We start from the raw sequence: 12,548 nt of genomic DNA on the forward strand, positions 1-12,548 counted from the left end.
GATCAAACCTACCAATCTGAATGTTATTATATTAGATTAAATGCAACAAACAAAAATAAGGATCAATTAAACCAAAATCAGCACTTGAAAAACAAGATTAAGTACAATTGTGAGGGAGAATACAGTTATTAAATCAAAGCAAATTGTTCAAGGAATCCTCACAAGAAAAAAAAATCCAGATTGCCTGGTTTTAACATCTTATTTGTGGAGATTGAGACTTCAAGCAGTAAGCTCAAGATGCTTGATGTGTGCGATATGCTTTCCCGGGTTCAGCCCCTTTGGACAAGCACGAGCACAGTTCAATATTGTATGGCAACGATACAGCTTAAACTCATCATTTATGGCCTCCAATCTCTCCTTTGTGTATTCATCTCGGCTGTCGCTTATCCATCTGCATATAAGATGCCTGGTTAACAAACTTTACACACACTCTCAGGAGAAAAGAAGACAGTAATCTGAACGTAAGAACTACCAAAACTGGTCAAGGAAAGAACAAAAGATCAACAGGCAACAAACTACTCTAGTTTATTTTGATTGACATGTCCCATTACAAGTTTGATGTAAATCAGTGGAATGAACATGATGAACATAACATCTAATATGGGAGCATCAGTTGACTTGATAGTTTACCAAGAATTAATAAGTGGCCAAAACTTGTCTGGAGCAAAGGTTAAAGCTCTTGTCAGGTACCTAGATAACAGGGGTTCAAACCATTTCATCCCTTCCCCCTCCCTCAATATTGTAATGATTAAAAAAAGTTTAATAAGTGAATCATTCTAATACTGTAATTCAGCTACTAATGAGAAATAGCCCTTTTGCAATTTCGCAGCCAAAATTCATGGGGCATTCGACTACTAGAAATGAAAAGAATCATCAGAGTTTTCTTAAGTAACAAGGACAATAAGGACCCTAATCTCAAACAAATAGTCAATTAGCAAAAACTTAAAACGTAGGTAACAATATTATAATCAAGAATCACTTCCGATGTTGAATTAACACATCAACCCTACATATTATGCCCCCCAGGAACAAAAACATCTTCATTCATTTCCGCTTCCCACCAAACTCTTCATTTTCCTTGAAATCTTATGTCTAACCATTAGTATGGAAAGTATGATCTTCCAAATACGAAAAAAAAATTTTAAAAAGTTTGAGCATTCTCCTTTCAAACACACACCTCTATACAACAGTCATTTCCAAGTCAGGTAAAGTAGCATTCACTTCTACAAGACGGACTATAAACCAAGAAAATCCTTAGCAAACCATGAGCCCAAAAGAGTCCTAAAACTTAAACTACTCAATAATCAATAAAAGACTAAATACAAACTTAAGTGAATCAATCAGAGAACCCCAATTTTGAAGGGAATAACGTGAATTGTAAGATTCACTATCAAAAATAGAAAATAAAAGTTCCTCCTTTTCAGTTATCAACCAAATAGATGGTGGAATAAGCCAAAAAGAAAATCACCAACAGCATCAATTTAAGAAATAAAAAGCCTTAAAGCATTCACTCTTAGTGTTCTCTGTTAGTCACTCAAGATAAAGTTCACTCATTTCCTATGAACCAATCATATTAATTGCAATCCCAGTCCACAAAACCTTCAGAAACATCAAATTAACAGATAAACCCAAAATTAAATAGTTAGTACCTGTTTGCATGGAGCAAAGCAGCAGGACCTAGATAAGACTCGGGATTCCACCAATAGCTGGGACAGCTAGTGCTACAACAAGCACACAAAATACACTCATACATCCCATCTAGCTTAGCTCTATCCTTTTTACTCTGCAGAATCTCTTTTCCCGCCGTCGGCAGCGGGTTTTTCCTCTTCAACCACGGTTCAATACTCTTATACTGATTATAAAAGTTGGTCATATCCACCACCAGATCTTTAATCACGAACATATGCGGCAGAGGCGTTATAGTGGTATCCAACGATCCTGATTCGATCTTGGTCAGACAAGCTAAGCCGTTACAGCCGTTGATGTTCATTGCACAAGAGCCGCATATTCCTTCACGGCAGGAGCGGCGGAAGGTGAGCGATGGGTCGATCTCGTTCTTGATCTTGATGAGGGCGTCAAGGACCATAGGCCCGCATTCTTTTAAGTCGATTTTGTAGTCTTGGAGCTGGGGTTTGGTAGGGTTATCTGGATTCCATCGGTAGATTTGGAAGGTCTTCATGTTGGAGGAGGCGGCGGCTTTTGGTTCCACCTTTTGAGCTTCTGTTTCGCTAGCGTACGGCCTAACCACCACCATCCTCGACGCCGGAGCCACCTTTGGTGATGACACTCGTGATGCCATATTCATCGCCCGTCGAATAAAGTTGGTCGCCATGGTTTTAGGAGAAGAATATGACAAAATCCAGACACGAAAACACAGTTGAAAAGAAAGTAACAAAAAAATTTCAATATTTAGGGGATTTATATTGAACAAGATGACGGAAATGGACTAGAAATAAAAGTTGCGGGTTTGGTGATAAGAGGGGTATTACGGGTATATGCTTTTGGTGCCCTTTTCCTATCGGAGCTACCTTTCCTAGGGCGTGTGCTGAGCCTCAGCATGGCCCCTAGAAAGAGTGGGATACGTGGACGACCATGATTTGAGGACGTTTATTGAGAAGTGTGAAATTATACCTCTAGGGCCCGTATCAGGAGATGGATTTATGTGGTTGAATCAAATGCTTTAGTTTTTTTCCCTTTTTCAGGAGTATATCTAACGTGGTGTGAATCAAAAGTCTATTAGATATACCAGAGTAATTAATATTAATTGCATAGAATTTAAAATTTATAAGATTTTTATCTTGTAGATAAATATTAATATCAGTTGATGATATAATTAAATTTGTACTGTTAGATATTAAGAATTTAATTTTAAATAGAGATCTTTCTCTCATTTGTAATAATTTTATTTTACTTCACTCATTCTTGAATTAAAGAATATATTGAAAATATTTACTCGGACACCTTGTATACATTTATTTTTTGTGGTTTTTCATTTCTCTCATTGCTCTTTCATTTCGAGTTGGTTCTGCAATATTTTTTTATACCTCAAAGAATTTTCTTGAAAGTTGCTAAATTAACTTAAGTAGATTTAAAATAAAGAAATCGTTATTGTACAGTTTTCCAAATTTAAGTTATAGCCCTATAAAATATGTATATTTCAAGAGGAAAGGTTAGGATAACATAAAATTTAATATAAACCTTTTTGTAAACTATAGAAATAATCATAAAATTATGCTTCAATTGCTCTCTAGCTTTAAAAAGTTTATAAAACTATGAGGTTGTTGCATTATGATCACCCATATAGATGTGGCATGTTAATTTTGTTTGAATAATATTTTGACCTTTTTTATTTTTTTTTAAATATTTTATCAACTAACCATGAAATATGGTGCGAGGGTTGCTTACTTTATTTTTTAATTATATAGTTTACGATTCAATCTTCAATTATGAGAATAAAACACATTTTATAGTCAATCATGTACTTCTTCTTTCGTTTTAAGCAAATGATAGCTTCCTCTTCCATTCTTTGTGTACAAGAACTTAGGGGTGAAAAATTTTTATGGGTTTACAAATAATTGGCTTTTTTACCTAAATATTATGAAAATAAAATAAAATACTTAAATAGTATGTTAGTTGGATTATGTACCAAAATGGTACATTGATGTAAGTGGAGGGTAGTGCATAGGCGGCATCACTTTAAAAAATGACATAGTTGACTAAAAAAATTATTATTTTAATAGTGGTGCCTACCTGATAGGCGGCACCAGTATTAGATTTTCTAATTAACATCCCGGTTCAATAATAAAGCTTAGTTATAAAAATATAGCAGAACATAAGGAAGAAGAGAGGGAGAAGAAAGAAAGAAATGAAATGTATTTTATTTTTATTTTATTTTTATTTTAAATAGAATATATTATTATAAGAATAATTTTTTTTTAGTATTATATAGTTTTTTTAGTATTTTTTTATGTTTTGTTTTAAAGTTATTTTGTTTATTGTGATTTGTTAGATTATAAATGTAAATTTATATTAATTTTTAAGTTAATTTGTTTGTAAGTTTTGTGTTTACTTGTTTAAGGTTTATTGTGATTTGTTAGGTAACGAATGTTATGTTTTAATATATTTTTTAATATATTTGAAAGTTATTTTGTTAATAACTATTATGAAGTAATTGTTAGCTAGTGATAACAACAGAAAAAAATAGATAAATACTGAAAATCGAAATAAAAATATTTTCTGTCATAGATATTGGTAGAAATGACAATAATCTGATATTGCCTGATGAGATAATAACTTAGCACAAAGAGAGAAAGTTGATAAGATGGTGAGAGAATTGCAAGATTACAGAATGACACCAGAAGAAGACCTCATTCAACACCTTATTATCGTAAATCAAAATATGCAAGAAGTGTTATGAAAGGTTATGAACTGATTAGAAAGAATAAAGTGCAATACTTAACCCTTAGAGGGACATCAATAGAACGGGAGCATCAAATCATTTTAGACCAACTTCGGAAGACACGAACCTATTAGAATCTAGTTATATACTTCGTGAAGTTTATAATCTCTTATAGAGCAAGGAAAATAGCGAGACAAAGTGTAGGTTCTCAAAAGTTGACTAGGAAGCAAAATGTGTTTGACATACCATGGATGGATAAATTAGTTGTTAAGAAATTACCAAGAGAATTTCTAAATTTAATACCCATTATAAAGATTAAAGAGGAAGAAGATCCTGAGGAATTTCCAAATTGGATTGTAGAAGATGAATTTAAAGAGAATTCAGAATTTAATATAGAGAATTTCCTAGAGAAGATACAGGATCAGAGATGGAAGAAAATGTAGAAATGAATTTAAGTGGTTAAATGTAAAGATAAATGTTGTTCATGTACAAAATGAGAACTAAAAAAGTTTGAGCTTATGAATGAAAAAAATTGCATATTGATATAATTTTGGTCTCTTTTTATTCATTAATTTTTTTATGTGGCTATTTTTTGCTGTTCGAAAGTGTTTTAAAAATTTTTATTTCTTTTTTAACAGATTGAGTATTGAAGATGGATAATCAATTTTTCGTATGTGTTTATTTCGATAGAATAATCTTGACAACGACTGTTAGATGTATATTTGAATGTCGCCAACAAATAGCAATAAAATTTAATAGAAATGTCTCGTTCGATGATATGAAAGAAAGGATTAGTGTAAAAATTGTTAGACGTTGTAGGAGAAGGATCTCGAAACTTTTCTACAAGTTTCCAGTTTCGACAGATACCATCAAATTCATCGAAATGGAACTTATAAACGATGAGGACGTGGAAACAATGGTGGCTTTTTATTGTGGGAATTAGAGTGACCAAAATTCACCGATTCAGTTATTTACTGAGTTAGCTGGTGTGAAACCAACTGAAGATCTCAATCCATTAGGTGAAGAACATGAAGCTCAAGAACCGTATATGGTGGCTTTGATATCGTACGTTGATAGTCAGTCGACTGTACGCGGGATCGATATCAATTTTAATGTTGCACCAGATATTGATGTGGTTGGTGATGATGGATACGATAGTAGTAATCCTTGTGATCACGAGGTCGATAGTGATAGTGATCTTGCTGTGGACGAGGTCCCGAATGATATTAATAACGAAGACGTGAATAACAATGGAAACATTAACGTGTATTCAATCGAGAACCAAATTTGATGTATTTTGATACACAATAATCCTAGAGCACACATGTCGCTCATAGACCCCGGTGCGGTGTATGCAGTCGAGTTCTCGAAGTACCCTGAAATACTACCTACTCACTGGTTGGCTGTAGATTCCGATCCTGATGAGTTATTCATGGGTCAGAGATTCGGAAAGAAGGAAGAGTGCATATTTGCTATTAAGCGGTATAGCATAAATATATTAGTGGACTACAAAGTCGTCGTGTCTAAACCAACATTATATATTGGGGAGTGTTAGAAGTCGGCAGAAGGCTGCAATTAGTAGGTACGAGTCGTATTTATTCAGAAGTTGCAAATGTAAGAGATACGAAAATTTGTTGGGCCTCTTATATGCACGTCAACACATATGATAGAAGATCATCAAAAATTTGATTCCAGAACTATTTGTACGTGTATCATGACAATGGTGAATGACATGTCGACCATTAAAGTTTTGGTACTGATTGTCGAAATGCAGGCACAATTCTAGTATCAAGTATCATATCGAAAGGCATAGATAGTTAAACAGATGGCAATGGAACAATTGTACGAGGATTTTGATGCATCGTACAATGAGCTACAAGGATAGATAGCCGCTATGTTGGAATACGTGTCGTAAACTGTAATTGAGTTATAGACACGGCCTTATTACGGTCTGGATGACCAATTACAACCGAAAAAATTTTTTCCATCGGATGTTTTGGACATTTGATCCATGTGTGTGCGCATTTCCCTACTATAAGCCGTTTGTGCACGTAGATGGGACCTAGCTATACAGAAAATATACATAGATCTTATTTTTGCGGTTGCTCAAGACAGGAACAAGAACGAGCTCCCAATAGTGTTTGCCATCGTAGATAAAGAGAACATGGAATCATGAGAATTCTTTCTTACGAACCTGCAGAGATGTGTTATTAGCAACGATAATATTTGCATCATCTCCGATAGAGGGAAATGATTAATTACCGCCATTAGGCATTCTGATGTGCCATGAAGATCTATTTACTACATCCAACACATCTCGGCAAACTTCCATCGAGATTGTAATAATATAGACTGGCGAAGACAAGTTGTGAGAATGGGTAAAGGATAACCTTATCTTTTCAATATATGTTTTAATGTTTTAGGGCGAGGCTGTAACTTATCTTTTCTTAATACATAGACAGTGCACAAGTTAGAGCCACACATTTTCCTGTAAAAATGACTCGACTTGAGAGTGACATGGAGGGTCAAACGAACACATCTTTCCGACAGTGGTTGGGTACCATGGAGCCGTGGCAATGGGCTCAAAGTTTCAACGAGGGTTTTCGCTATAGTCATATGACCACCAACTTGGCAGAGGGGATTAACTTCGTGTTGTTGAAAAAGCAACATCTTCCAATTTCATCTATCTTCTCGGCTGCATTCTACAGGTTGGCTACCTTGATGCTAAGAATGGGTTAGCAACAAGTCAACCAGATAGAAGTGGGACACGTGTTTATCAAAGGTGTTAGGGATGCAATGATTACAAACCATCGGATGGCGAGGTCGATGAATGTAGAAGTACATTCATGATGTCTTGAAACATTTCGAGTTACAGAGACCAGTGGTCATTGTCCCAGTATACCACCTAGGTCCTATAAAGTTGATCTTTGAAATAGACGGTGCGATTGTAAGAGGTTCCAAACACTTCATTATCCATATGCACATGTCATGCCAGCTTATGCTAAAGTCTCACTGAATGTTGAACATTTTATCGATGATGTGTACACCCTTGAGCGTACGTTGCATGTCTGGAAGAATGAGTTTCCCGTCCTGCTTAACCTGTCTATATGGTAGGTGCCTCCGATGACTTTCGAGCTTGTCCCAGACAAAGGGTTGCGTAGGAATCCTGAAAGGTCATCCACAATCATTCAAAATTCATAATGAAATGTACATTAAAGAGAAATCTGACGGTAAGTATTGTGGATTATGCAAATTAGCTGGTCATAATCAGAGTAAATACCTACAGTGAAACTACCATATTGGACAATCTTCACGATCGGGCAGGAATTGAGCTTATATAATCCAATGTACCTAATTTAAATTACAAAGTTTGTTCCTCATTTTAATGTTGTAATGTACCTAATTTATGATCACAAAGTTTGTTCCAAGTTTTAATGTTGTAATGTATCTAATTTATGACAACAAAGTTTGTTCCAAGTTTTAATGTTGTAATGTATTTAATTTATGATCACAAAGTTTATTCTAAGTTTTAATGTTGTAATGTATCTAATTTATGATCACAAAGTTTGTTCCAAGTTTTAATATTGTAATGTATCTAATTTATGACTACAAAGTTTGTTCCAAGTTTTAATATTACAATTAATCTAATTAAATAAATACAAAGATTGTCTTTTTTTTCATTTATAAAATTTTTTAAATTTAAAAAGTACAAACTTTGTAATATTTACAAGAAACCCCTAAAATTGATGGTTTGAAGGTGTAGTCTTAGGGTATCTTTCTGCAGGGGTCGACGTTCATGTTGCAGGTGATCGCGGTGATCAACATTCTTTTCAACCACAGGTGGGGGTGTGCGAAACATGGAAGAAAAATCATATACCCCGAATGCCATCGATGAACTTGAGCCGAGAGGTGTGGAGTAGTGTGGTGGATACGGACCTAGAGGAGTGTTGTACTGGGATGGTACTGGACTGAATATATCAAATTCGAAATGATATTTGTTTTTTGACGAGCCTGGGAAATAGTTATCTCGGGATGATAAGAACCATCCCCAGAATGTGTATGCGACTGCTCGGGCTCTGGCTCGTATGCCCCAAGTCGATGCATATACGGGGGGACTACAGTCGATTGCCCACCAAGTAAATATGGTTTCCTCATACCGGAGTACCATTGTATGTACTCTAACGATGGTTGCAAATCAAAAGAAATGTCCATTTGAAGTCTTTGCGTCATCTGATTATCCATATTGCAATATATTTCTGGTGCACAACCCCTCAATTATTTCGATGTTTTCCTCTCTTGTTAATCTCGTGGATTTTCCCTAACTACATTGGCGGATCTGAGATATACTAGATGCAACCAAACTGCCGGAGTACTCGATCACCATGATACCACTCGACTGTCTGGAAATTGATAATAGGTGTGTTAATGCACCACATGTGTGAATGAATGTGGGCAGACGAGGGTATAATAGCTGCAATTTTCGGTCTTCGATACGACATCTAGATGAACTGTACGATTAATAACATGGTTAAAATTTAATACAGTTCGAGTAAGATATACAAAGTAATTACATGTCGTGAATATTGGAGTGGCTTACCCTTTCCCCGACATGTTGTTCAATCTTGAGATGATATATCAGAACGGTATATGACCTCCCGATACCCGGATTGGTACTCCATATACGAAAACAAATTACATGTTAGAATAGTATTGCTAGAATAGTATCATTAGAAAAAAAAGTCAATTAATTACTATAAAAAGTAAAATTTTGTCACCTATTCACCAGTGGAAATACGTATGCTTGGTGACTAACCGATGCTAAGAATGACATCCGGTAAAGAACCCAAGACTGCAGCAATATGAGGCATTCACCTATGTCTACGGTATCAGGCTTTGTCACCCAACAAAACTCACGATACAACATAGTCAGAATTGCAAAACCCCAACTATACAAGCGAATACTCTGTAAGTCAGTTAATAGGGGTAAATACATCAAATGAACCTTGTTTTTGTTCGCATCTGGCATCAGTACATCCCCTATAATATGCATAATGTACGCTCAAGTTGTGCACATTACCTCTTGCTCAGTGACATTAATTGATAAATGTTCAAAATTGGCTTTTAGCCATAAAAATACCAAACCTATAAATTTGGACTCAACATCATTGGGCAAGACTCCTAACAGGCTATAACAAAGGGCAGCCGTCTCAGATATCGTACTTACATCCATTACGACACTCCTGTCAATTGGGAGCTCAAGTTGCAGTTCAACATCCTCTAGAGTGATAATGCACTCCCCACATGGCAAATGAAAAGTGTAGGTCTCCGAGCGCCAATGCTCGACCAATGCGGATATTAAATCATACTGCAAATCAAACATCTAGATTAATGTTGTTGACCCGAATCTGACTAACTCTAAGTATGGTATCAGTCGTTCATCTGGGGGATATCCTAAACCATTCACCCGACCCCTCAATGCGCGGTACGGCCCTGACACTATTAAATTACATAAAATAATTATGATAGCATGATTTATTTTTGTAAATGACGTGGAACTTTTTTTTAAGAGAACCCGTGAATAACAAATAACAATATATTACCATATTATTAACTGTGTGTGATATGTGATCATCGTTCTTAATCAATGAACCCATTTTGATACTTGCAATTTCAAAACAAATTTCGATAATTAATTTCTAAATTTGATGCATTTTAAATATTTATCAAAATACCTAAATTTTATATATTGTTTTTAATTACAAAAATACCAAACAGTTTTGTCGACATCATATTTTTTGTTATATTACATTAACAAAATAAATATATTTTATAAATTCCAACTCAATGGTCCCATTCACAAATTCCATCTCAATGGTCTGATTTTTACCTACATAAAATAAAAAAATTATATTAAAATAATAAAAATAACATGCCAATAAAAAAATATAACAAAAACATAACATAAATTATCTCAAAATAATAAATACAAATATTGTTACTATTATTTTAAATGATAATAGGTAAAATGTATTGGTTTAAAAGTTAATATATATAATAACATGCCATTATCAAAAAAATATATAATTATTTTTTCCTATAAGATTTCAAAAAAAAATTCAATTATAATATTTATAAAAAAACGTAAAATAAAATTAAAACAAATAAAGTCTCATTCCCTATTATAAAATCTAAAAAAAATTAGAACACGTAAACTCTTATTCGTAATTTATCTCATAAATTCCAACTCAATGGTTCCATTCACAAATTCCATCTTAATGGTCTCATCTTTTACCTACATAAAAAATAAAAAAAATTTATATTAAAATAATAAAATAACATGCCAATTAAATTATATAAAAATAAATCTAATAAACCTAAAACACATATGACAAACAAATTACATAAAGATTAAATCTAATAAACCTAAAAACACATGAAAAATAAATTACATAAAAAAAATAAAACATTCTTTCTACATAACATAAATAGGCTTTTTACTTGAATAAACATAAAATAAACTTATGAATGAAATATAAAATAAATACAAACATACCTTAATAGTTCTTTTTAACCCAAATAATACATTACAAAAATAAAATTAAATATTAATTCTGAAATAAATAAAAAAAATTTAACATTTATTTATAACAAAAAAAATTATTAAATAAAATTACCTTTTATGATTTTTTTCAACACTAAATCCTTCTAACCCAAACAACCTCTTTTAATTTTTTCCAACCTTAACAAACCTAATTTTTTCTCTTCCAATCAAACTTTTTCTTTCCTTTCTCCTTTTTTTTCTATTTTTTTTCCATTCTCTTCTCTATTCTGCTTTTTTTCCCTTCCTTCCCGCTCTCTTCTAGATTTCTTTTATTTCTGCAAATGGGCATTGAGACCTTAATGGTCCCCAAAACACATCATGGCATGTCCGCCATCCCACCGTTGCAAGGTCAGGGGTGTCCCCTATGAGGTCTCACCACCCCTCTGCGCTATTAGTTTAGCATGCCAGGGGGTTGCCGCCTATCTATTAAGCTCACTAGTGGTCCGTCCATCAGGTCAGCAGGTCACAGCGGGTCGGTTTTCATCGTATCGGGTCATAAATCCCGTATTTTTTTGGTGCTGTTTTTAATGGCTGCTATTATAAACACTAGCCTGGTCTGTCCCATCCACTTTTTTTATTATTTTTTTTATGATCAAAGTTTTCCATTTTTGGGTGCCCTATTTTTCACTCCTTTTTTCACTTCCATACAATGAACCTTTTTGAGAAAGGTTTAACTTGTTAGAAAAAAAGTCATAATGATTTTTTTGGCTTTTCAACTTACAAAGAAAATCATTTAATCTTTCATTTAATTTTTTATTTCTTTGGCTTTCAAACTTGTATTTCTTGCCAAATCCCTTAAAATGGGTGGAGAAGTTAATGTTTGTTAGCGCTGCTAATGTAACATACATGTGGATGTTATGTTAATATTTAATTAATTTTTTAAAATTTAAAAATATTAAAAATATAATTTTTTATAATAATTTTTCATTTTTAAAAAATATTTTATATATTTTTTTTGAATTTTTAAATTTTTAAAATAAATTAAATGCTTACGCGTCAACAAAGTTAAAAAAATATTTTTTCATCTATTTTGGGTTATTTGATAAAAAGAACGTAAGTTTAATGCTAAAAAAGATGAAAAATTAAATTAAGGGCTAAAATGATTTTTTTTGTAAAGTTGGAGAGCCAAATAAATCATTTTGCCTAAAAAATATGTTCTTATTGGAAACATTATTGTCGTCATTGAGTACGCTAACATGTCGTGCATTGCATGCATGCATGGCCAAGCACACAAGGAAGAATAACAAAGCCTTACGCATGTAAGTTTGTCGTTGGCTTGATAATCTTCATAAATGGAAATTGAGTTGTATCTAGGGAGTGCAAGATCTCTTGAATATGTTTATGTCAAGTAAACAACTAAATTGTGTAAAAGTGAGTCTCTTTTGGCTTTAGCAAGGCCAATCTTTAGAGATTCAAAGGCTTACCAAAGTTTAAGATTAGAGACTTGTTGGTAAATATTTGGGAGTACCTTTAGTAGTAACAAGAAGACTAGTCGAAACGATAGTGTGCAACTTATATAAAAAGATAATAGACAACGTTAATCATTGG

At 33.4% G+C, this 12,548-nt stretch overlaps 1 protein-coding gene and 1 pseudogene across 1 annotated transcript; one reads left to right on the forward strand and one right to left on the reverse strand.

Moving 5' to 3' along the window:
• Positions 1 to 66: 66 nt before the first annotated feature.
• LOC107957094 (succinate dehydrogenase [ubiquinone] iron-sulfur subunit 2, mitochondrial) lies at positions 67 to 2,577 on the reverse strand. The gene is made up of 2 exons (XM_016892519.2): positions 1,650 to 2,577; positions 67 to 391 (listed from the first exon to the last, which is right to left on the reverse strand). Exons 1-2 carry the CDS (start codon positions 2,330 to 2,332, stop codon positions 220 to 222), a joined length of 855 nt encoding a protein of 284 aa, XP_016748008.1. The 5' UTR covers positions 2,333 to 2,577; the 3' UTR covers positions 67 to 219.
• A 3,146-nt stretch (positions 2,578 to 5,723) lies between these two features.
• The window catches only part of LOC121228962 (uncharacterized), a 10,509-nt pseudogene continuing 3,684 nt past the window's right edge, over positions 5,724 to 12,548 (forward strand).

This window comes from Gossypium hirsutum, chromosome A05 (genome assembly GCF_007990345.1).
Source record: "Gossypium hirsutum isolate 1008001.06 chromosome A05, Gossypium_hirsutum_v2.1, whole genome shotgun sequence".
Lineage (NCBI taxonomy): Eukaryota > Viridiplantae > Streptophyta > Magnoliopsida > Malvales > Malvaceae > Gossypium > Gossypium hirsutum.